This window comes from Saccopteryx bilineata, chromosome 6 (assembly GCF_036850765.1).
Source record: "Saccopteryx bilineata isolate mSacBil1 chromosome 6, mSacBil1_pri_phased_curated, whole genome shotgun sequence".
Classification (NCBI taxonomy): Eukaryota; Metazoa; Chordata; class Mammalia; order Chiroptera; family Emballonuridae; genus Saccopteryx; species Saccopteryx bilineata.
Genome location: NC_089495.1, coordinates 30,551,993 through 30,579,876, shown reverse-complemented (window position 1 = coordinate 30,579,876; position 27,884 = coordinate 30,551,993). Strand labels below are relative to the sequence as shown.

General features: G+C 36.6%; 1 protein-coding gene across 1 annotated transcript in view; it reads right to left on the bottom strand.

The window, feature by feature from the left end:
• Positions 1-27,884, bottom strand: part of ADAM9 (ADAM metallopeptidase domain 9) — a 150,215-nt gene that overhangs the window by 76,781 nt on the left and 45,550 nt on the right. The window contains exons 10-12 of the mRNA XM_066235015.1: positions 25,209-25,290; positions 24,189-24,322; positions 5,599-5,770 (exon numbers count right to left, since the gene is read on the bottom strand). Of these exons, the coding sequence (XP_066091112.1) occupies positions 5,599-5,770; positions 24,189-24,322; positions 25,209-25,290 (388 nt within the window). The remainder of the gene's footprint in view (positions 1-5,598; positions 5,771-24,188; positions 24,323-25,208; positions 25,291-27,884) is intronic.

Genomic DNA, 27,884 nt, shown 5'->3' with positions numbered 1-27,884 from the left:
ATCACATTAGGGCCTTAACCCTAAGACCTCACTTAATCTTAATGACTTTCCTAGAGTCCTCACCTGAAAACTACAGCCACAATGGGGGTTAGGGATTCAAAGGCATCTGGGAGTAACACATTCAGTCCATAATAGCATATTTAATGATCACAGGAAATCGAGCATCCGTGAAGGCAACTTTCACTTCATGATCGGGGTCTGAATTCTCTGCTGAGTGGGTCTTCATCCTATGTGGACATTCTTCTTATCTTTCTTGGCTTCTCTCACCCTACTTTGGGCCAAAATGGCTCCTATTCACACAACTTCCCACCCACAGAGATACCTATTCTCCTGTGTTCTAATTAACATCTTCAAATCTGAATTGCTTGGGGGAAAAAAGGAAAAGTGGGAAAGGGAGAAAAGAAGATACGGGAATGGAAGAGAGGAAGAGGAATGGAAGAAAAAATAGCTTTCTTATTTCTTCTTAAAATAAAATGTTACCTTTGGACAAAAACTGAGTAAAATATATATATGAAACTCTCTGTACTATTTTTGCAGCTTCCTGCAAGTTTATAATTTCTTCATAATAAAAATTAAAACATAAATGAACTATAACCTATACCTTGCACCATACAAAAGAACTAAGTCAGATGAATTATAGACCTATATGTAAGCTTATCGTTAAATGTAAAAAATGTTTGCAACCTTATATTAGGCAAAGATTTCTTAAACATGACACAGAAAAACACAAATTGATAAAATAAGCTTTATCAAAATAAAAGAACTTCTACTCTTCAAAAGACACTGTAAAGGTAATCAAAAGACAAGCTACACACTGGGAGAATATATTTACAAACCATATATCTGATAAAGGACTTATATCCAGAATACAAGTATTGTCCAAACTCAATATAAGAAAACAGTACAATTTTTTAAATGGGAAAGAGTTTAACTGACATGTCACCACATGACAAGTAAGCACATGAAAACATGCTCAAAGTCACTAGTCCTTAAGAAAATGCGAATTAAAACTTCAATGAAGCACCACTTCACACCTAACAGCTAACACTGAAAAGACTGACCATGAAGTGGTGGCAACCATGCAAAATACAGTAATTAGAACTTTTGTACACAGACAGTGGGGATGTAAAATGGTACACCACTTCAGAGAACAGTTTTAAAGTTTCTTTTTCTTTTTTAGAAAATAAATTTAAGAGGCTGACATTAATCAACAAGAGTACATAGATTTTGGGTAAACATCTCCACATCATTTGAACAGTCAATATGTTGTATACCCATCACCCAAAGTCAAATCATCCTCCATCAAAAGTTAACTATACACTTATTATACAACACAATTGTTTTACTTTAGGTATTTACCCAAGAGAAATGAGAATATAAGTTCATATAAAGATTTGTAGGTGAATGTTCAAGCAGCTTTATGTGTGATAGCAAAATACTGGAAACAGCCCAAATATACATCAAGAGATGAATTAACAATCTACAGTATATCCACACTACTCAATGACAACAATAAAAATAAATGAACTACTGATAGTAGCAACATGAGTGAATCTCAAATAATTATGCTGAGTGAAGGAAGCTGGACAAAAAAGAGTTATTCCACTTCTATGAAATTCTAGGAAATGCACACTAATATGTAATGACTGAAAACAGATCAGTGCTTGTCTAAGGAGAATGGGGAAACAAGAAGGCACAGGAAAAAGGGATTACCAAGGGCCATGAGGAACTTTTTGGGATGATCATATGTTCACTATCTTGACAATAACAGTTTCACATATATATATAGTATGTCAGAACTTATCAACTTGTATGCTTTAAGCATGTGCAGTTTATTTCTGACCAAGTCTTCAATTACCTATTTCTTACCCTTTGCTTTTTCTTGACCAAACTTTAATAAGGCTTCTTTCTTTCATACAAATCCCTGAACTCTGCTTGTCCCCCACCAATACACACACACAAACAAAAGTGAAAAGTGCATGTCCTTATCAGCTTCTCCTGGAAATGAGCTGGCCACAGCACCACACTTTCCTCTCAGGCCTCACTGGTTATTTCCTCTTGCTTCTCAGCTTCCCCTTCAAATATTCTGCTTTTCTCTGCTTGCCCCCAACTTTACCCTATAAAAAGAAAAACTTTTTTCTTTTTGATTCTGCGACACTTCCAGATTTCTGAGATCAGTGTCATCTCTCTATTACAATAGTCTTTCTTCTGAACATAGCCTTTCCTTATCTAAGTCCTAATTTATAGTTTTTTAACATTGTATTGAATTATACTTCAATAAAGCTGTTAAGTCTTTTCCAAACACACAGTAAGACAAACAGATGGCATCATAAAAAAAAATAGAGAATCAGGAAATAAACTGGTACTGAAATTTTGATTATGATAAAACTACTATTTTAAATGGTTTTGCAACAACTAACCATTACTGGATAGAAGTTCATTTTCCAGCTCAGTCCATATGATCCCCTCATTTAAAGAGCTAAAATTTTTAATTAAAAAATGCTATTAGAAATTATAAAGAGGCTATGATGATAATCTTCAAACAGGAATACTACAAGTCTGGTCAAAATACAAAATATTCAATACAAAGTATTGAGAAAAATAATGAGAAATTTGCCTTCATTAAAAATTTAAATTTCAATATAATAAAAAAATATATCAAGAAAAAAAGCTAAGTAACACCCATGAACCCTAATGTAAACTACAGACTTTGGGTGATAATGATGTATTGATGTAGAGCCATCAATTGTAACAAATGTAGCATTGTGCTGCAGAACATGAACTATGGCATAAGTTGTACATGTGTGAGGATAGGCAGTACATGGGAATTCTTGGTACTTTCCATTCAAGTTTGCTTTCGCCCTAAAACTGCTCTAAGAGATAAAGTTGATTAATTTTTAAAAAGCTAAATGGTAAGCTACAGACTGAGAAGAAATATTAGAACATATTCAACATATACTTTGCCCATTATATAAGAGCTGCTAAAAATAGATTTAAAAGAATCAACAACCCGGCATAAAAACTGATGAGGGATATAAAACAATATTCATAGAAGAAAATTATGCATGTGGTCTATAAGCATATGAAAAGTGATAAAGACTAAATGGAACTTTAAGCAAACATAATTAGTTGGAAGGCTGTATGGAAGGAGCTAAGGCTTACGGAAGTTTTCACACTGTATGTAATCCTGAGAACCCTAGAAGAAGAACTCTATGGTCATAATAAAGCTCTATGGTTCTAACTTCCTTTTCCTTCTATAAATATCCCTCATCCAGGCATGCAGGCCAGAGTATGCATAAGGCTTGCCATGTCTGCATGTACTGGGTTGCAACCCTTTCTTCTTCCCAAATAAATACTTTTTGGTGATGAAACACCTAAAAGACATAATTTTTCAGTCGACAAATGATATAAAGTAAAACAATATCTTCTTTATTTTTCACTCATCAAAATTAAGAAAACATTTATTATCCTGTGCTGGCAAGACTATGGGGGGCACTGAATGCTATGATATTGGTAGAAATGCAAATTGACACAGCCTTTTGTATAAAATTTGGCAGCCTCTAATAAAATTTAAAATGAAATACATTCAATTCAGTAATTCTACCTTTATGTAATCACCTTAGAGAAACACACACACACACACACACACACACACACACACATATATATATACAAGACATGTATAAGGATGTACTATTTGCAACAAAAAAATATTAATTACTGTAAGTGTCCATTAATGACCGTACAATGAAATAAATCATATCAGATCCTAATATTGGAATACTAATGAGCAGATTAAAAGATTGTCTATATAATATAATGACATGGAAATATCTCCAAGATAAACTAATAGGAAAACAATGCTGCACATAACATATTAAGCCTGATTTCATTTATGTTAAAAATAAAATCCTAAAACAAATGCAACTCTTTATGAATGCACATATTATATTTATATATATGTATACAAATATATAAAATAAAATCTGAAAAGAACCACATTAAGCTTACAAGAATGATTCCCACTGAAGAAATAAGTTAGAAAACTGATGGGGAAAACAAAGCTGTGAAAGGAGAATTCTTCTTATACTCACTATTTTAAACTTTTATACCAAGGGGGGGGGAGGCTGTGCTATTTAAGAGGCAGGGGGTATTTTTTTAAAGAGTGATTTTGTAGTGTGAAGGCTCAAGAAGCAAATATTGACTATTTCGATAAGTTTGATAGTGAACCGAAGAGTCAAGAGAAAACAACACACACAATATTTAAGGATAAAGAACTGAGAATGTCTGAAAGGAGAAGGGATTGTTCATCCTAACAGCATAATGCTAATTTAGAAATTAAACATACTGTATTAGGCCTCATTTTCCTCATTTGAAAATAAAGAGTATAAAAAATACCAATCTGTGAGGTTACTGTGAGGATTAGACCATGTAAAACATTGAGAAGTCAATGACATGCAGTAATGCGATGAAGGCCTGTCACAATTTCACCATAAAATACATATTGCCTTTCTAGGACAGGAGTCTTCTGGCAAAGCCAGGTGTAGTCAGGTAAGGAAGAAGAACTGTAGAAAATATTGGAAATATAATAAAGCTTACACACAAATAACAAATTTCTTTAAAATAGAATGCTAGACCTAGGAGGAAACAGCCTGAGTAGGCCATGCTGAGAGAATGGCTAAGATACAGAACAACAATAATAAAGAGCATGGGTCTACGGCAATAAGGGCGGAACAGGTGTGATCAAGCCACAGATCAGGAGGTAAACTAGAGGTTAAAAAAGGGAGAATGTGAATTTGAGGACCAAGAACTTCGTTAATGAAGGACTCTGGAAAACACATCAGCTTCAATTTATTATTAAAATGAGTTCAACTGAATAAATATTTCTGTGCTGGCAGTGCAGAATGTGAAAGCTTACAAGTACAGAGCCAAGTAAAGACTGATTCATTCTTTAAAGTAAATAAATGACCCAATACCCATAACAGAAATGGAACACAACAGCAAAAACCTACAAGAGTAAACATGGCGCTTTCCTTGACATCAAACCTGCTGACACCTTAGTGATGTTCTGGGAAGGAGGAGGTGACCCATCCCAGGAACATATCCCCACCAGTAAAATGCCAATGCTTCTTTTGCCACTAAATTTTACTTTAGCTCCTATGCCAAAATTTCCCAAAGCAAGCTATTTTATTTTTTTAATTTGTTTAGAAAATTAAATTTAATGGGATGACACTAATCAATAAGAGCACATAAGTTTCAGGTAAACATTTCTATAGCATTTGAACTATTGATTGTGTTGTGTGCCCATCACCCAAAGTCAAATCATTTTCCGTCACCATATATTTATCCCTCTTAACTCCCTTCCTCCCCAACTCCTCTCCCTGGTAACCACTTCACTTTTATCTGTGTCCATGAGTCTCATTTTTATATCCCACCTATGTGTGAAATCATATAGTTCTTAGCTTTTTCTGATTTATTTATTTCACTTGGCATAATGTTCTCTAGGTCTGTCCATGTTGTTGTAAATGGAAGCAAGCTATTTTATTTTTTGCAAACACTGAGGTAATTTAACAAAGCAAAAGCAAAAATTAAACTGACCTTTGGAGTACCACAGTCACACTCTTCCCCTGGGTCAACCAGTTTATTACCACAGAAAGGAGCACTATAGGCTTCATCGGGCTTTGGAATATTAAGAAGGCAGTTTCCTCCTTTATTTAAAGTTAATTTCTCGAAGTCCTCTGCACTGCAACTGCTAAAGTTCCTGGAACCTCTGTAATAAACATCAAGAAAAAGAGCTTATGTCACAGTAATTATTCATTTTGAAAATTTAATTCATGTCTTCAACCAACAAGAAATGGGTATTTAAAACAGCAAAAATAACCTAATCAAAATAGAGCAAAATGAAAATTAGTATGTATTATAAATAAACATATAACATTATTGCAGTTGCTATATAATAATTACTACTTGGATTAGAAACTACTATACCTGCATGAAAATATCTTCCAAACAATCACACTGAAATACAGAATCATAAATTTCATCATCAGAAGAGACCTTAAAAAGTATCTAGTCTTATCCAGACCTAAGGTTTATTTACCTTCCATAGTAAAAGGTCTTCAAATATTTAAAGCTAGGTATATGTTTCCCCCATCTTTTTTTCACTCCATAGGATAATATTCACATGTTCATTCTCCACACAATTACTAGGATGCACTATAGCAGGGGTCCCCAAACTACGGCCCGCGGGCCACATGCGGCCCCCTAAGGCCATTTATCCGGCCCCCGCCGCACTTCCGGAAGGGGCACCACCATCTTATTAGCCAAAAGCAGGCCCATAGTTCCCATTGAAATACTGGTCAGTTTGTTGATTTAAATTTACTTGTTCTTTATTTTAAATATTGTATTTGTTCCCGTTTGTTTTTTTACTTTAAAATAAGATATGTGCAGTGTGCATGGGGATTTGTTCATAGTTTTTTTTTTATAGTCCGGCCCTCCAATGGTCTAAGGGACAGTGAACTGGTCCCCTGTGTAAAAAGTTTGGGGACCCCTGCACTATAGCAATCAAGCAGAATGCACAGTGTGAATTTCAGCTGCAGTGTGAAGTTTCAATTCTTTTAGGATAAATTGAAGAGGGGCTACAGGGGCTTCTAGAAACTTTCCAGATTGAGCTGTCTATGTCATATTTGAACAAATGCAATTTTGAAATGTTCTACATGTTGAAGGTTTTTTATTTATTGTTTTACTCAATAACTATAAAGTATTTCCACATAATCCCACTGGCTATTTTTACTTTTGAAGACTAATGGGAAACATACCTATATATACAACAAAAATCTTAAAAGAAATCCATGTCACATTAAAATTTTATCAGGGAAATGTGGTACCCTGAAAGAATCTCTTTTGTATCAATCTGAGCAATGGTACTAAAAGTAGCAATGGGACAAAAACAGTTGCATTATAGTTTCTGATAAAAACATCCCTATAAGTGTTGTCTTTGTACATCCCAGGAATCTGAAAACCAGATACTTTCCAAGAAACTCTGTCCCCTGGGTATACAGTTTACATTCTTCTTTGCTAACTGTCCCAAAATCTTCAGGGAAGTAGGCCTGGCTCTGGGCTTTTAGGAATGGAAAACAGTCTTCCTAGAACATTATGATACTGTTAACTACTACTTGCCAAAAAGATTTTTGAATGTGGGATGTTAAAGAGCTTTAACAAACGAACTGGCAGAGAGGACACATGGATCAATTGTCTATTTCAAAAGAATTAGCAAAGATAGTATTTTGACTCATGCAGAAAGAAAAGGCACGGCACAAGATTTTTGACCATAACAAGAATACTTGTTTTCCATATTCTTTTTCTTGCTACTCTCTGTTTAAGAATATTGTGAGGAGCCTGACCTGGTGGTGGCACAGTGGATAGAGCGTCGGACTGGGATGCAGAGGACCCAGGTTCAAAACCCTGAGGTTACTAGCTTAAGCGTGGGTTCATCTGGTTTGAGCAAGGCTCACCAGCTTGAGCCCAAGGTCGCTGGCTGAGCAAAGGGTGACTTGGTCTGCTGAAAACCCCCAGTCAAGGCACATATGAGAAAGCAATCAATGAACAACTAAGGTGCCGCAACTACGAGTTGATGCTTCTCATCTCTCTTCCTTCCTGTCTGTCCCTATCTGTCCCTCTGTCTCGCTCTGTCTCTGTCACAAAAAAAAAAAAAAAGAATATTGTGAAGAGTCCTTTTGTACAATGTCATTCATTCAACAAACAGGTGTTAAACATCTATTTTGTGCAAGCCACTCTGTTAAGGGATAAAACCGTAAACAAAGCAGACAAAAATGCCCACCCCTGTGAAGGTGACATTCTAGTGAGTGAAACTGTAAACTTAATAAGTAAATTTGGTGGTATATTAGAATGTAAGTGCCATTGGGGGAAAGGTGATGAGGTGAAAGGGATATGCAGAGGAAGAAACTATTACCATTTTTAAAAGAACAGTCAGGGCAGGCATTTCAAATATTGTGACAATTGAATCGAAACTGGCTATCTGGGGTAGGAAACATCATCGGGAGAAGGAAGAGCAAGTACAAAAACCCTAAGACAGACGTCCACCGGACATGCTGAAGGAAAAATAAAGAAGCCAGTAGGGTTGGAGTGGAGTGAGTCAGTGAAGGAATAAGTAATGTGAGATTCCATCAGCAAAGATGGAGACAGGCCATTGTAAGAAATTGGCTTTTTATTATGAGGGAAAGATGGAAATTGGGAAAGAAAGAAGGGAGAGAATGACACAATGAGCAACTTGATCTGAAAAGGATCACCATGGCTACTATGTTAACCAGAAAGATCATGCAGGAGGCTCTTGCAGAAATCCACTTAACAGAGGGTGACAGCCCAGCATGATAACAGGGGAAGCAGTAAGAAATGTTTGGCTTCTTTATATGTTTTAAAGGAATAGTCATTATGAAGAAGAATGTGAGAAAATAGAAAACTTAAGGATGACTCAGATTTATGTCCTGAGCAGCTAAAAGGAAAAAGTTATTAACCAATATGGGGAAGACAGTGGGTAGAGCAAGTTTTAGGGAGTACAAATAGGAATTTGAGTCTAATAAACATCAAGTGGAAATGTCAGACTAGAATAAGTACTAATTATTTGATAAACAGAGGTGACCTCAATTAAATGAAAGGTTTGTCATTGCTTTTATCTTCTATTGTGGTTAGTATAACTCCTGCTACAAAGTACATATTTAAGAATGTTTCCTATAAGAATATATTAATCAGCTAATAGCCACAGGAATTTTGAAGATGTGTATTCCTACACTGAGTCCCTAATTTTAATCGACATATATCCACCACTTCTAACCTAATGAAAGTGTCATAAGACTTCTAGATAAAAGATAAGTATACAAAGCCAATTTTATATTTATATAAAAAATCAGAAAAGGAATTTTAAAAGATATTTACAGTACCATCTAAAAATATAAAGCATAGAAATAACACAAAAGAAATTTAAATCTTTATAGAGAAAATAAATATATTTTAATAAGAGGAATTAACGGGGAATTGAAGACTTCACACTGAAAATGTTAATTCTTCACCAAACTAATCTAGAGATTTCCTACAATATCAATCAAAACCCAATGAGACATTTCAGTGGAATTTGATAAGCTAATTCTAAAATTTACATAGAAAGCCATAAAGAGCCAAGATACTTTCCCCCCACCCAATTTATTGGAGCGACACTGGGTAATAAGATTATATAGGTTTCAAGTGTACATTTCTATGATATATGATTTGCATATTGCATTGTGTGCCCACCACTCAAAGTCAAATCATCTTTCTTGACCCCTTTAATATCTACCCACCCTCTTCCTTCTGGTAACCACCATACTGTCTAAACAAGTAGATCAAAGTAGGAGAACTTGCTTTATACAACCTATTATAAAGCTGTGGGATTTAGAAAAGTGCAGGGTTTTTTTAATTTTTATTAATTTTTAATTTATTGTGTTTACACAGATTCAAGTGTCCCACTGAATATAACTCCCTCACCCCCCACCCTTGTATCCCTTTGTATACCCTCTTTACCTCCCTATCCTTACCTCCTTCCCCCTTTCCCTCTAGGATTCGCTGTCCTGTTATCTATATCTCTGTGTTATGTATATGTAGTTTCACTAAATCCTTCACCTTCTCTGATCCCATTCCCTCATCCCCCTTCCCTCTTACTGCTGTCCCTCTGGTCCCTGTAACCCCTCCTCTGCCTCTATTCCATTCCTCATTTCACTTTGTTCATTAGATTCCACGTATATGTGAGATCATATGATATTTTTCTTTCTCTGCCTGGCTTATTTCACTTAGCATAATAATCTCTAGGTCTATCCATGCTGTCATAAGGTAAGATTTCCTTCTTTTTCATAGCTGCGTAGTATTCCATTTGTATATGTATCACAGCTTTTTAATCCACTCATCCACTGACACTTGGGCTGTTTCCAGATTTTGGCTATTGTAAATAATGCTGCAATAAACATGGGGGTGCATATCTTTGAAAAGTGCAGTTTTGATGCAAATATAGACAAAAAAACAAATGAAATAGAAGACCCCAGAAGCAAATACATATATTTAAAGAGATTTGATTCATGACTAAACTAACAATTAAAAGTAGCAATGAAAAGAAAGTCTTTTTTAACAAACGGTGTCAGTTCAACAAAGTATTCATAATGAAAAAAACTTCACCTCTACCTTATACTATGCAAAAATGGTAATTTGACCATTACCAAATGATAATTTATGGACCTCAACATGAAAGTCAAAATAAAGAGTTGGAAAGAGACTGTAAAAGAATAGTTCTATGACAGTAAAGCTAGAAAACACTTTATTAAATGAGACACAAAAAGTAATAGTGATAAAGAAACAGATTGATATACATGATGAGTACGTTAAAATGATAAATTAACAACTTTTCACTAAGTCATCAAAAAATTATAAAAACACTTCTACAAATCCATGAAGATAGATAACCAAATAAGAAAAAACTGGGGAGAAATCGAAGAGTATTTTCACATACACACAAAAAATAATCCAGTGACCCATAAATGTGAATAGGTGATCTAACCTATTCTCAATAACCAGGGAAACACAAAGCAAAAACACAATAAAATTCCACTATATGCCCAACTTCTTACTGAAGTTTAAAGTAGATAATATTAGTTGTTGGTGAGGTAGGTAAGGGGCATTCATTGTACCCCCCAACACATCTCTTCCACTCACCTTTGATTTCAGCAGAGTGATAGTGGACAGTTCCCCACAACTCCTACCTCTAAGCTTTTTCCTCAGGTACAACTCAAAAGTACAGGCGAGCCTGACCTGTGGTGGCACAGTGGATAAAGCATCAACCTGGAAACGCTGAGGTTGCTGGTTCAAAACCCTGGGCTTGCCTGGTCAAGGCACATATGGGAGTTGATGCTTCCTGCTCTTCCTCCTTCTCTCTCTCTCTCTCTCTCTCTCTCTCTCTCTCCCCCCTCTCTATAATAAATAAATAAAATCTTTAAAAAAAAAAAAAGTACAGGAGAGCTAAAGTCCCAGGAGACAACCCCCAAACCAAAGAATGATGAAAGCAACAAAAATGAAAATGTACTGCATTACCTACATCAGATTAACAAGCATCACAAACACAATATCAACTAAAAAAGCCACACTAATAGAAAACATACTATATATAGTAGACCCCCCCCTTATCTGTGGAGATACATTTCAAGACCCCCTGTAGACAGTCAAAACTGTGAATAGTGCTAAACCCTATATTGTCTAAATTTTTTCCTACATGTAGCTACCTATAATGAAGTTTATAAATTAGGGACAATAAAAGATTAACAAGAATAATAAAATAGAACAATTATAACAATATGCTATAAAAAGCTATGTGAATGTGGTCTCTCTCTCTCAGAATACCTTATTACACTGTGTTCACCCTTTTCTCGCGATGACGTGAGATGCTACAATGCCTGGGTGATGAGATGAGGCGAGGTGAACACCTGGACAAAGGGATGGCTCACATCCCAGGCAGGATGGAGCAGGACAGTGTGAGACTTCACCACAGTACTCAGGACAGCAAATTTAAAATCTGTGAGTTGTTTCTAGAATTTGCTATTTGATACTTTCAGTCAGTGGTTGACTATAGGCAACCGAAACTGCAGTAAGTGACATCACAGGAGGAGAAACCACAAATAAGGGGCACTACTGCAATTCTGTTTATTAAACCCTATTTAATCTATTCTATAAGTAGAACTCAGAATAGGTAAAAACTGAAGCAGAAATCCATAATTTAGGTGGCAAAACTGTAAAGAAAAGCAAGGAAATTATTACCATAAAAATCAGGGTACTAGTTAACTTTAGGGAAAGGTGTGCTGGAGAAACCCACAGAAAGGATTTCTGAGGACTCGTAATGACTGGCCTTGGGTGGTTACACAAGTGTTCGCTTTATAAAAGTGTGTCCAGTTATACATTTGTTTAGTTAGATTTTCTGTATGTTTTAATTTTCACAATAAAAATGTTTTGTTTTAATTTATCACAAGTTGTAGCAAAATAAGAAGACTCAGCAAGAGTTATTCTTCTAAAGCCTCAAATTCAAGAAGCAAACAGAACACCGAGTTTTCTTAACCCCAACAAACCCACTCCAAGGCACATCATAATAAAGATGACACAAACCAATGACAAAGAAAAAGTTCTCAAGGCAGCCAGGGAAAAGAAGAGTACAACATATAAAGGAAGGCCTATTAGATTATCATCAGATTTCTGAGCAGAAACTCTACAAGCTAGAAGAGAGTGGACCCCAATATTTAAAGCCCTGAAAGAGAGGAACTTTCAGCCAAGAATACTATACCCATCAAAGCTATCCTTCAAGTATGAAGGAGATATAAAAACATTCACAAATACAGAAAAGATGAGAGAATTTATCAACAGAAAGCCCCCACTCCAGGAAATACTAAAGGGGGTTTTCCAACTAGATTCAAAGAACAAAAGAAAACAACACCACAAGTAACAGCTCCACCAAGAACACAATAAAACCAAACTTAAACTGTGACAACAAAGGAAAAAAAGGGGGGAGAGGATGGAGATTAACAGTAGCAAAGAACGATGAAGTGCAGAAATACTTATAAGATAGGGTACTACAATGAATATGGTAGGTACCCTTTTCATTACTTAATGGTAACCACGCTTGAAAAAACCACCACAAAAACACTTGACTTAAAACAGGTAGCAACAGAGGAAAGAAGTATGGAACACAAACAAACAAAAACAAATGATAGAAAAACAAAAGAGAAGAATCAAACTAGATACAAAATTAACAGAAAGCAATTTATAAAATGGCAGTAGGGAACCCACAAGTGTCAATAATTACACTAAATGTAAATGGATTAAACTTACCAATAAAAAGACACAGAGTAGCAGAATGGATTAAAAAAGAAAATCCAACTATATGCTGCCTACAAGAAACACATCTAAGCAACAAGGATAAAAACAAATTCAAAGTGAAAGGCTGGAAAACAATACTCCAAGCAAACAACACCCAAAAAAAAGCAGGCGTAGCAATACTCATATCTAATAATGCTGACTACAAGACAGAAAAAGTACTCAGAGACAAAAATGGTCATTTCATAATGATTAAGGGGAAGTTGAATCAAGAAGACATAACAATCCTTAATATATATGCACCAAACCAAGGAGCACCAAAATATATAAGACAGCTACTTATTGACCTTAAAACAAAAACTAACAAAAATACAATCATACTTGGAGACCTCAATACACCGCTGACGGCTCTAGATCGGTCATCCAAACAGAGAATCAATAAAGATATAGTGGCCTTAAACGAAATACTAGAACACCTGGATATGATAGACATCTACAGGACACTTCATCCCAAAGCGACAGAGTATACATTTTTCTCTAGTGTACATGGAACATTCTCAAGAATTGACCATATGTTGGGCCACAAAGACAATATCAGCAAATTTAGAAAAATTGAAATTGTACCAAGCATATTTTCTGATCATAAAGCCTTGAAACTAGAATTCAACTGCAAAAAAGAGGGGGGAAAACCCACAAAAATGTGGAAACTAAACAACATACTTCTAAAAAATGAATGGGTCAAAGAAGAAATAAGCGCAGAGATCAAAAGATATATACAGACAAATGAAAATGAAAATACGACATATCAGAACCTCTGGGATGCAGCAAAAGCAGTAATAAGAGGAAAGTTCATATCACTTCAGGCCTATATGAACAAACAAGAGAGAGCCGAAGTAAACCACTTAACGTCACACCTTAAGGAACTAGAAAAAGAAGAACAAAGACAACCCAAAACCAGCCGAAGAAAGGAGATAATAAAAATCAGAGCAGAAATAAATGAAATAGAGAACAGAAAAACTATAGAAAAAATCAATAAAACAAGGAGCTGGTTCTTTGAAAAGATCAACAAAATTGACAAACCCTTGGCAAGACTCACCAAGGAAAAAAGGCACAGGACTCAAATAAATAAAATCCAAAATGAAAGAGGAGAGATCACCACAGACATCATAGATATACAAAGAATTATTGTAGAATACTATGAAAAATTATATGCCACCAAATACAACAATCTAGAAGAAATGGATAAATTCCTAGAACAATACAACCTTCCTAGACTGAGTCATGAAGAAGCAGAAAGCCTAAACAGACCAATCAGCAGGGAGGAAATAGAAAAAACTATTAAAAACCTCCCCAAAAATAAAAGTCCAGGCCCAGACGGTTATACTAGTGAATTCTATCAAACATTCAAAGAAGACTTGGTTCCTATTCTACTCAAAGTCTTCCAAAAAATTGAAGAAGAAGCAATACTTCCAAACATAACCCTCATACCAAAACCTGGCAAGGATGGCACAAAGAAAGAAAACTACAGACCAATATCTCTAATGAATACAGATGCTAAAATACTAAACAAAATACTGGCAAACCGAATACAACAACATATTAAAAAAATAATACATCATGGTCAAGTGGGATTCATCCCAGAATCTCAAGGATGGTTCAACATACGCAAAACAGTTAACGTAATACACCATATCAACAAAACAAAGAACAAAAACCACATGATCTTATCAATAGATGCAGAAAAGGCTTTTGATAAAATACAACACAATTTTATGTTTAAGACTCTCAACAAAATGGGTATAGAAGGAAAATATCTCAACATGATAAAGGCCATATATGATAAACCATCAGCCAACATCATATTAAACGGCATAAAACTGAGGACTTTCTACCTTAAATCAGGAACAAGACAGGGTTGTCCACTCTCTCCACTCTTATTTAACGTGGTGCTAGAAGTTCTGGCCAGAGCAATCAGACAAGACAAAGAAATAAAAGGCATCCATATCGGAAAAGAAGAAGTAAAGCTATCACTTTTTGCTGATGATATGATCCTATACATCGAAAACCCGAAGGACTCCACAAAAAGATTATTAGAAACAATAAACCAATACAGTAAGGTCGCAGGATACAAAATTAACATACAAAAGTCCATAGCCTTTCTATATGCCAACAATGAAATATTAGAAAACGAACTCAAAAAAATAATCCCCTTCACGATTGCAACAAAAAAAATAAAATACCTAGGAATAAACATAACAAAGAATGTAAAGGACCTATATAATGAAAATTACAAAGCATTGTTAAGGGAAATCGAAAAAGATACAATGAGATGGAAAAATATTCCTTGTTCTTGGTTAGGAAGAATAAATATAATCAAGATGGCCATATTACCCAAAGCAATATACAAATTTAATGCAATTCCCATCAAAATCCCTATGAGATTTTTTAAAGAAATGGAACAAAAAATCATCAGATTTATATGGAACTATAAAAAACCCCAAATAGCCAAAACAATCCTAAGGAAAAAGAATGAAGCTGGGGGCATTACAATACCTGACTTTAAACTATATTATAGGGCCACGATAATCAAAACAGCATGGTATTGGCAGAAAAATAGACACTCAGGCCAATGGAACAGAATAGAAAGCCCAGAAATAAAACCACATATATATGGTCAAATAATCTTTGATAAAGGGGCCAACAACATACAATGGAGAAAAGAAAGCCTCTTCAACAAATGGTGTTGGGAAAACTGGAAAGCCACATGCAAAAGAATGAAACTCGACTACAGCCTGTCCCCGTGTACTAAAATTAATTCAAAATGGATCAAAGACCTAAATATAAGACCTGAAACAATAAAGTACATAGAAGAAGACATAGGTACTAAAATCATGGACCTGGGTTTTAAAGAACATTTTATGAACTTGACTCCAATGGCAAGAGAAGTGAAGGCAAAGATAAATGAATGGGACTACATCAGAATAAAAAGTTTTTGCTCAGCAAGAGAAACTGATATCAAAATAAACAGACAGCCAACTAAATGGGAAATGATATTTTCAAACGACAGCTCAGATAAGGGCCTAATATCCAAAATGCAAAGAACTCATAAAACTCAACAACAAACAAACAAACAATCCCATAAAAAAATGGGAAGAGGACATGAACAGACACTTCTCCCAGGAAGAGATACAAATGGCCAACAGATATATGAAAAGATGCTCAGTTTCATTAGTTATTAGAGAAATGAAAATCAAAACTACAATGAGATACCACCTCACCCCTGTTAGATTAGCTATTATCAACAAGACAGGTAATAGCAAATGTTGGAGAGGCTGTGGAGAAAAAGGAACCCTCATTCACTGTTGGTGGGACTGTAAAGTAGTACAACCATTATGGAGGAAAGTATGGTGGTTCCTCAAAAAACTGCAAATAGAACTACCTTATGACCCAGCAATCCCTCTACTGGGTATATACCCCAAAACCTCAGAAACATTGATACGTGAAGACACATGTAGCCCCATGTTCATTGCAGCACTGTTCACAGTGGCCAAGACATGGAAACAACCAAAAAGCCCTTCAATAGAAGACTGGATAAAGAAGATGTGGCACATATACACTATGGAATACTACTCAGCCATAAGAAATGATGACATCAGATCATTTACAGCAAAATGGTGGGAACTTGATAACATTATAAGGAGTGAAATAAGTAAATCAGAAAAAAACAAGAACTACATGATTCCATACATTGGTGGAACATAAAAATGAGACTAAGAGACATGGACAAGAGTGTGGTGGTTACCAGGGGTGGGGGGAGGGAGGACATGGGAGGGAGGGAGGGAGAGAGTTAGGGGGAGGGGGAGGGGCACAGAGAACTAGATAGAGGGTGGCGGAGGACAATCTGACTTTGGGCGAGGGGTACGCAACATAATTTAATGACAAAATAACCTAGACATGTTTTCTTTGAATATATGTACCCTGATTTATTAATGTCATCCCATTACCATTAATAAAAATTTATTTAAAAAAAAAAAAAAAAAAGAAAAAGGAAGCAAAAGTGAAATAAAAAGCTGACCAAAAAAAAAAAAAGAGTTATTCTTGGTGCTTCCCTCCCCGCAGCGAGGCTCAGTGGAGTCTGGTAACCAGAAGAGGACTGAGTCAGGACTGAGGAAGTCCCTTGGGAAAAAAAGGTGAATCTGCTCAGCCTTCTGGGGATTGTCAGAGATCAGAAAGCTGACATGGGTCATAGCTTTTATAAGAAGCAATTATCAATAAGAAAAAAGAATCAAAGATAAAGGCCACAGAGTAAGAGGCAAATCTGGGATGCAGAGCAGGCTTTCTCTGATTAACACACACAGACACACACACACACACACACACACACACACAGATGATACAACAGAAAACACCACCGTTAATAAATCTAAGAATTTATTGCCATCTAGTGCAGCAATTAAGTTCATTTCATCTAGGAACAGGCTAGAGTCATCTGTCTAACAAAACCCACGCAATAAATCTTAATTGTCAATACAGCACTGTCTGTATGATGCCTGCTCTGTCCTCTGCCCAGAATACTTCTCTGTTCAATGCGGAAGTTAATGCAATGTCTCTGGGATAGTTTACATTTTCCTGAAGAGAAGCAGATTCTCCTTCAAGTAGTGAAGTTCTCACACTCTTTTTCAGAAAGTGGAAAACCTCCTATTCTCCAAAACTTAGTATCCCTAAATCTAGAAATCAATGTGCCTTCATTAGAAGTCATTTTGGACCAAACCATTGTAAGTATTGCCTCAGACCACAGCCTCAATCAATCTCTGTCATTGCTATTGCCCCAATTTTAGCCAACCATTCCTAAAGTGCTTCTGCACTAACCCCTATGAGCAGTGAAGTCCTGAGATTTAATTCCTTGCACAATCTCACACAGTCCCAACTGTCTCTTTGTACTGATACCTTTTGACTTAAGACCATGACCATCCTTGAGCCACACCCCATTTTAACCCTGTATGCCCAACATATTCCTTCTTCATACACCAAAGAACACTGTAACAAAGACAGAAACTCAAGTGATGAACCTGTAAGCAGTGAATACTTACACTTATTCACTCTGCTCCAGAAGATAAATAAATAAATGACAAACAGGACATTCTTCCTTTTGTCCTCATTTTAACTTACTACACTAACATATAAAATTATTATTACAAGATCAATAAAAATAGGTAGAAACTCACATACTAACTCACTACATAATCCAGAATCTCCCCAAAAAGCAAAGACAACAATGAACAAATATTCTAAGTATCCTAAAATCCTCACTGGATTGCTAAATAAAAGTGTGAAACTATTATGGTACCAGTAGTAATGGGAAAATAATATCAAGGCAATCCGCTCAGATCTACCTGAAATATAGTCATTCCCTGAAAAACTTTTTAAATAAATTTTAAAACCCCACAACAAAATTAACAACAGTAATATTTCCAACATACATATCAGTTCCTAGGAACCCAGTCCAGGGAACACTGGTCATAGCAATCACCTAAAGGTTCAGTGTTATTAAAATACTGACACTTATAACAGAGTGACAGCTACACTTCTTCTAGAACACTTCTATTAAATCGTTTACTTTAGTTCCTACTTAGAAATAAGTGTCTTCTCAGGGCAAAATGATTCAAAAATGCAGAAAAGCTAGATGACAAATAAAAAATGACCTAAAAGATTATCACCAAAAGATACAACTATCGATAGTTAAACACTGTGGCATATAGCCTTCCAATCTGTTTTTCACATGTTCATATTTTTTATTCATTCATATATTCCTTCTTTCACATGGATAAATGCATTTTAAACTGACATATTAACAACCAGTGATTCACAAACCATCCCCTGCAGTGCCCTAGAGCCTCTAAGGAGGTGCCCTCAGGGGCGGGGCCAGCTTAATCATTAGGCACAGCGCAGCGGGCACAATGCCTAGGAGCCATCATACTGTCAGTGGCGCACAAAACTGTCCTAAGCTTAATTTCTTACAAAATCAGAAGAAGGAAAAAAAGCAGTCATAATAATGAATATTTAATAATAAATCTTGGGTTATATTTATCTTTATACCAATGCAATCATAAAATATAGTTTTTAATATTTTTAAATGGAGAAAGGGGCTCACATAAGCAAAGATAACCAGAACGCATGAAAATCATAATACAATCTGGGGCAAGGAGGGGCCACTGGACAGTTAGAAAGGGGAGGGTGCTTTTCCTCCTCTTCCCACTTCAACCAGAAAAGCTCCTCTTACATATTTTATGTAATATAAGCCTCTAGATAAGAATACATTAGGTGAGCCTGACCAGGCGGTGGTACAGTGGATAGAGTGTCGGACTGGGACGCAAAGGACCCAGGTTCGAGACCCCGAGGTCGCCAGCTTGAGCATGGGCTCATCTGGTTTGAACAAGGCTTGTCAGCTTGAGCCCAAGGTCGCTGGCTTGAGCAAGGGGTCACTTGGTCTGCTGTAGCGCCCCCGGTCAAGGCATATATGAGAGAAAGTAATCAATGAACAATTAAGATGTCACTACAAAGAATTAATGCTTCTTGTCTCTCTCCTTTCCTGTCTGTCCCTTCCTGTGAGTCCCTTTCTCTGACTCTGTCACAAGAATAAAAAAAAAGAATACATTAGGTGAAAAAAGGGGTGAGGGTTCCTCAGCTTAAAAGATAACTATGAAATCCACTATCAAAAAACATAATTTCCAGTACTATACAGTGTTACACTAAATAGATGTTTCATGGTTACCTTAAGCAATTATTTTTTGGACACGCTCAAGTTTTTACTGGTAAACAATACTCTTCCAGTAAGTTCAATGGCCCATAAACTGTCATTCTACTATAATCTCAACATCTATCACATCTAACTTTTAACCTTTGCTCTTTCCCCTGCAGTCAGAGAAAGCTCATCAAGATTCATTTGCAGATTTTTGAACAAGCATCAAATGAGTTCTTATACTAGAACGGAGATAAATTCAGACCTCCTAGGATCCATTCATAGAGATCAAGAGTGAACCGTAAACACTTCATCCCTCTCCGTCCCTAACACATGTAGCCTCAGCATCACTATCTGCCTTTAGTTTACCAGGACAAATCTCATTACGTCCTTTTTCTTGCTTATGTCGATCACCATAAGAAGCTGCTGCTCCCTATGTAGGCCCTTGTCTCCTGCACTCTAATACTCACGAGGCTTCACATGTATCTTGTTCTCTTACTACGCACTCTGGAATTCACCGTCCATCATCAGCTAAAACTGCTATATCCTCAACCTCTTCTCTAAAAGTAGAGTGCCTCTACCTTTAAGCTCTACTTGAAACAGCTATCCCTAGATTTCACAGCTTCCACTAGAACCATCACAAAAGATGGCAACTTTTTCCCCACAAACCTCATATAAATAGGATCAGTGTTTTTCCTCTAGATTGCTGCTTCTAGGCCGTTCTTTCTCCCTCCTTCCTGAAATCTCCCAGCTTGAATATCATAAAATTAAATTGCCCACTATCTTGACTATTACTAAGATCTAACAGTCCCCCATTCACTCCCTCTCATGTCCTACTAATATTGTCACTCTAACACTAGTCTTGCCTCAATTGCTGCTGATTTCAATATACAAGTAGATAATTCTATTAATTCCTTGGGCTCTAGGTGATTTGAACTCCTCTCCTCCAATGAGTTTATCCTCCACCATATCAACCACTCATTACCATGGTTTTAATGAACACATTTCCATCACCAGTAATTATAATTTATAATCTCAATTTTATAAAATCCACTTTTCCTCTAATAAGCCTTTATACTCAGTGGTGGGACTCAAATAATTTAACAACTGGTTCTCTGCCCTATATCACCGTTTTAAGTATAAAAAAAATGATATACTGAAAGGCAGTTTATTATTTCATGCACTTAATACTTAAATAAGAACAATAAAAGAGGTATATAAAACTAAATTATAAGAGTTTTAAAATATTAATGAAAAAATATTAAATAATACTTGACAAGAAACAATAAAATTGTTACTTAATACATTTCTACATTACTTCTTAATTGGCATCCTCAGTTGCAATTTTTTCACCTATGGACAGAATGAACATTACCACAGGCACTTAAAATACGCTGCTGCACAGATGAATGTTAAGAAAAGAGTAAGAAATGGGCCCTGGTCGGTTGGCTCAGCAGTAGAGCATCGGCCCAGCGTGTGGAAGTCCTGGGTTCGATTCCTGGCCAGGGCACACAGGAGAAGCACCCATCTGCTTCTCCCTCCTTCCCCCTCTCCTTTCTCTTTATCTCTCTCTTCCCCTCCCGCAGCCAAGGCTCCATTGGACAAAGGTGGCCCAGGCACTGAGGATGGCTCAATGGCCTCCGCCTCAGACACTAGAATGGCTTCAGTTGCAATGGAGCAACGCCCCAGATAGGCAGAGAATCATGCCTACGTGGGCAAGCTGGGTGGATCCGGGTCGAGCACATGTGGGAGTCGGTCTGCCTCCCTGTTTCTCACTTCAGAAAAAAAAAAGCGTAAGGAATGTAAATTTGTGATTTCCACACTGGGCAGGTGCCCACCTTAGAGAAAACCCTGATTACAAGTGCTATTTTAACAACCGGTTCACCAAACTCAACAAAAAAATTAGGTATCAGTTCTGCCAAACCAGTGTGAACCAGCTGAATCCCACCACTATTTATACCCCAAAGCATATAATACACCTTTAATTCCACCAGGACAGCTAATCTATTGATACCTTTTCTTTTCATTTCCCTCCATCCCTGATGTCTTTTCTTTCCTAAACCCTATTCAGCTTAAATATTATTACCCATCATTATAACTACTCCTTTGCATACAGGCTTGATTGTCTTGCCCTCCTCCTACTTCACTGTACTTGGCCTAATCACAACTTAGTTAAATCCAGCTCTCTTATGTATCTATGCAGTTGAAAGTGGCTGAACAAAAACACACAACTACACTGATTAATCACACTTAAAACATGACTATGATTCTCAAGTGGCCCTTTAAAGCTGCCCAGCAAACACAGTGAAACCCATTTACTCTCCCTTTCTACTACCCTACTATTTCAGACTTTCTATTTCCTGAAACCCCCAAAAGTTCCTCCACTAGCCTATCTTTCAGCTGATGAACCTACTTCCTATTTTACAGCCAAAACCAAAACACAGATTCCCACCGCCACATCTACCCATCTATCAGCAGCTACAGATCTATTCCTATTGCTACAAATAGCTTACCAGTGCACCATTAAAGCCAACGCCTCCACTCTTGTCCCAGATCCCACGGCCTGCCCTACTCCAGAACTACTCCAGCAATATTCCTCTCGCTGTCCTATATTATCAATTTATCCCCCTCTACTAAATTAGTCCTATTAACGTACAAACCTGCTACAATTTCTTCTATCTTGGGAAAAAAAAAAAATCTATCCTGACCACAGTCCCTTTGTACTTGCTTTTTCTTCATATATCCACACAGCTAACTTTCTGTTCTCCTCCTTCAAGCACTTGGTCTAACGTCATCTCGAAAAGCTCACCCTGACAACACGAATTTAAAATTGGAACTGACCATTATCAGCACCACCACTCCTGGCCCTCCTCATCATCCAATCTGCTCTGTCTTATTCTTCATAGCACTTACCACCTTCTAACATTCTACATTATTGATGTATTTATTATGTCAATCGTTTGCATCCCCCATTAAAACGTAAACTCTATAAAGAACAAGTTTTTATCTAATTCACTGAGATATTCCAAGTGCCTAAAACAAAGTCTGGCAAAAAGTGCTCAATAAATATTAGATGAGTGAATGAAGTATGAGTCACTCTTCATTGCTTCACACCCCTTTAAATTCTATAATAAACGATAGCACAGTTTCATGGCGTTCCTTCCGCTGAACGTTCGTTCCTCTTTTCATCTTCATCTGTTGTTTTATCTCACTGTTGATTATTTATTTCTTATTCCCTGAATTTATGTCTTCTCCAAATTCACTGCCAGCCAAAGCAAACAATAAATTTACTTCCCTCTCCTACAGAAAATTTTTTACAAATATGACTTTTCTTGTGAATATAATTTTTATTAAGTACAGTTATTTCATAAGCACTATTCTAATTCTCCTATATCTATTTTTCAGCCTAGTTTTTGCACAAAAACAGATCAATTCTGCAGTAAATCCTGCTTGAGTGCTTACCCTTTATACCAGGATATTATTACAATTATACTCTCAGATATAAACATAAAGTGCTGGCTAACAGAAGTTTTTATTATTCTTTCAGTGCCCCTGAAACTTCAGGAGAGTAGGAAAGGGAGTGAATCTTTGGGGCCATGGATCGCCCCCATATGAAATCTTCCTCTGTGTTTGTTAAAGATGGACATCTTTCATATCTAATATTTCCTCTGGCTCCGCTTCTGTTCCACGCATGCATTGTGACTATGTCCAGATCTCTGCTTAGCATGACGGCCTAGCAGAGTGCTAGGATGGAAACCTGTTGCCTTATGACAACTCTGCATCAGAAAGAAGCCCAACAACTCAACGGTTCTTGTTCACCTTTAGACCTTCAATTGTAATTCTTTTTGAACTCTGGCAAAAGAAGGGGTTCTAAGATCACAGGCTCTGAACCCAGACTTCCTGAAATCAAATCCCAGTTTCACTACTTTCTTAGATGTGTAACCTCAGTTTCCTCATCTACAGAGACATCGAAGTACCTATTAGGTTGTTGATCATTAAGAGATTAGTACCTTTTAAGTGCTTAGAATAGTGCCTGATACATAAAAAGAGTTCAGTAAATGTTAGCTCTCCTTTCCCCTCTTTGTCTTGCTTCCCACCTTTATCTACGTAATTAGAGATGTTAGTAGGACTATGTCAGGATGTGTTCTTCTGACAGTGATACAGTACTTTCTCAAAGGGTCAAAGGGTTGGTGAGCAAATGCTTCAAATAGCCCTTCATTCTATATTCCAACGTGACTGAATCTAACAGAAACCCTTCCCTAATTTCTGATTCAGATGTACATTCTTTCATGTTCCTGTATCTTTTGGTCTGTCAATTGGTTTAAAGAAGAGTATAGCTACATACCTGTGCCTACATAAATGTTTCTTGCTGAATGCTCTGTGAAATTATTTGTTTGTTTTAAATAAACTCTCCTTGTTGTATCATGTAATTAATTTCATGGGAGCCAAGAATAATGTTTCCTGCTTTTTAACAGAGACATGAAAATATCCCAGAATTTAAGAAGCATTGACATACAAGACAACATTAAAAAGAAGAAAGAACCCAATTACTCACGATGCTCCTGAATTCATAATGCAGCTCTTTGCTCCACAAATACAATCTCTCCCATCATCATGATTCATTCCAAGGTTATGCCCCAACTCATGAGCAACAATAGATGCAAATGTCTCCACCGTGATTTGCCCAAACTATCCAAACACAAGAAGATATTAATTAGGTTTCTGAACAAAAACGATATGTTTTGTTTGGGAGATTATTTTTTCACAAAAGGAAATCTATCAGTGCAACATTGACAGTTGGTATGATAAATCAAGCATCCAACATCAGTCCTTATACATTTCAGTCTAGTAAGAAACTCGTGTGACTCAATATACTGATAATGAAGATAGACCTTCTGGCTCTGGCTGGTTGGCTTTAGTGGTAGCGCATAGGCCCAGTGTGTGGAAGTCCCAGGTTCAATTCTCAGTCAGGGCACACAGGAAAAGCGACCGTTTGCTTCTCCACCCCTCCTCCTCCTGCTCTCTCTCTGTCTCTCTTCATCTCCCATACCAATGGCATAAATGGTGCAAGCAAAGTTGGCCCCAGGTGGGCCCTCAGGATGCTAAAATAGCTCAGTTGCCGAGCAGTGGAGCAGAGGCCCCAGATGGGAAGAGTATCTCCTGGTAAGGGGTTTGCTGGGTAGATCCCAGTCAGGGCACATGCGGGAGTCTATCTCTGCCTCCTGTCTCTAACTTAAAGAAAAAAGAAAAGACAAACCTTCTAAGCAACAGATCAAATACTTTAGCATCAGTAGATTATTCTTGGTGGTTTATGAAAAAACTAATTCATGATTCTAATTTAATTTTTTAAATAGTCTATTTCCTCATGTATAAAAAGTGAGGAGTTAAGAAACACATAATAAATAGTAGAGTACTTAATCCAGTCTCTAGAGAATAAATTCATCTGCAACTCCTACACTGTCCCCCATAATATCCAAACATAATTTTAACGAAGGGAGGAAGTATAGAGTCAATAAAAGCTCGAAACTATCCTAACGCAGCTGCCCAAAGGTGAAGATCAAGAACAAAAATGTACCACGTTGATGCCGCCTGCGTGGCTCCTCGAACACACTGTCCCCACGAATGCCATTCCTGCAGTCCCACCGAAACCCTTCTTCCTGAAGGAAAAGGTGAAAGTTATAAAAGTGCTTGTGGGGGAAAGGAACACAATGCCCCTATATCTCTGGGTAATCTTAAATTGGATTGTTAGAACCTACAAAAACTGAGAAAATGGCAAAGTTGAATAACATTTTAAAGTCAGAATACAAAAAAAGCCTTCTCTCTTTTATTATCAGAGAATGAGATTAATATTACAAATTCATTTTTTAGAAAATAAAAACATGTTTCAGATACCAAATCAAATTTTTTCGACCTTCTAGTGCAAAACCTTCCTAAAATGCATTACATTTATTTACTCAAAAATTCTAGTGAGAAACAGGTAATGTGTTCAATGAACATATGCACACAGGAGGATGCAGGGCAAGGAGCACGGGAACAGAAGGGCACGGAGGCCTCCATACGGTGCCTCACTGTATCTCAGGACCTACTCCCTCTGCCTGGAGCTCTCGTCCCCAATATATGCCCCTAACTCATTCTCTCACCTCCTTCAGGTCTCTACTCAAAAGTCATCTTCTCAGTGAGATCTTTTTTTTTTGCCATGTTTCCTAAAATTTCAACTTTACTCCACCAATACCTTTTTTTCCCCCCTCCTTACCACTTATCTTTAGTTAACACATTATATGTATTTACTTATCTCATTTATGGCAAATCACCTCCACCAGAATATGGACTCCATGAGAGCAAAGCTTTCCTGTGATGTCCACTACTATACCCCAGTGCCTAGGGTATACTCCTAATAAATAATTTTTAAATGAATGAATAAATCCTTCTCTGGGGCATCTGATCAGCTAGGAGAAAAGAACTCAAGATAATGACATAAGGGAATTTCCAAGAAAACACTTCAGCCAGATCACTATTTAGTGGACTCCAAATTCCCTAAATCCCATACATGAAGTCAATCTTCCAAAAGGCTTTTCAGCACCATTTTAACCACAAACGAAAAACCAGAGTTCATTAGACATTTGAGAAATGCCTATACACAACAGATGGAGAACACAAAGAGGAGAAAGACAGCTTGTTAAGTGTGCTTGGGCAAGGCACAGGGAATAATACACTTGATGCGTGTGTTCCTTTGTCTTGTGTGAGCTAGATGGCATGCTCTATGATATAAGGAAACTTTTAGGTGCAGTTACACTAAAAATTAATAAAAGAATCAGGACCAAGACTTTGTGGTTATAGAGCCATAAAAATCCATTTTGGGGACCCTATTCAGTAGCCCAGTAGATAGAACATTGTCCTGGTGCACCAAAGTCGCTAGTTCAATCCCAGGGTCACCAGCTTGATCCCAGGGTCATTGGCTTGATCTCAAGGGTGCCTGCTCAATCCCACGGGCACAGGCTCAACCTCTGAGGTCTCAGGTTAGAGTCCTGGTCAGGGCACACATGAGAAGCAATCAATGGCACAACTAACTGGAACAATGAGTTGATGCATCTCTCTCTCTCAAAAAAAAAATCCATTTTGGCATTTTCAGTGCCCTGCTTTAATTTAACTCACATACCAAAAGAAAACAAAATAAATCAAGGGAAATTTCTTCTGTAAAATTTGAGTTTTAGGTACCACTGACATTGAGGGAGGCATAAAGTACAATATGAAATAGAACATTTTTTTGTAAAAAGTCTGTCAAGCCAGAAAACATTTATGAAGGATAAAATGTTTTATATATTGTTAAGTGAAGGTTTTATTGTAAGCTTTTGGAATGTACTTGTATTAAGTGATGTACAGAAGTTTAAGTTTATTATGGTATCATGAAACTGCTATATAAAAGAAGAAAACTTTGCCAAGCATCTTTTCTCTGACCACAGTGGCATGAAACTAGAAATTAACTACAATAGAAAAACTGAAAAACAATCAAATATATGGAGGCTAAGTACCATGTTTTTAAACAATCAATGGGTTAACAATGAGATCAAGGAAAAAACAAAAAGTTACCTAAAAACAAATGAAAATGAACATACAACAACCCAAAACCCATGGGATACAGCTAAAGCAGTCCTGTGAGGGAAGTTCACAGCATTACAGTCATACCTTAAAAGCAAGAAAGATCTCAAATTAACAATCTAACCCTATATCTAAAAAAACTAAAAAAAAGAACAACAAATTCAGCCCAGAGTAAGTAGAAGGAAGGAAATAATAAAGATGAGAATAGAAATAAATAATATAGAGACTAAAAAAAAAATACAGAAGATCAATGAAACCAAGAGCTGGTTCTTTAAAAAGATAAACAAGATTCACAAACCTTTAAGTAGATTCATCAAGAAAAAAAGAGAGAGGACCCAAATAAATAAAATCAGAAATGAAAGAGGAGAAGCAACAACTGACACCACAGAAATACAAAGGATTGTAAGAAAATACAATGAATAACTATATGATAACAAATTGAACAATCTGGGGAAAATGGGTAAATTCCTAGAAACATACAATCTTCCAAAACTGAATCAAAAAGAATTAGAAAACTTAAATAGACCGGTTACAACTAATGAAATTGAAGCAGTAATCAAAAACTCCCTGCAAACAAAAGTCCTGAACCAGATGGCTTCACAGGCGAATTTTACCAAACATTTGAACTAACACCTATCCTTCTCAAACTATTCCA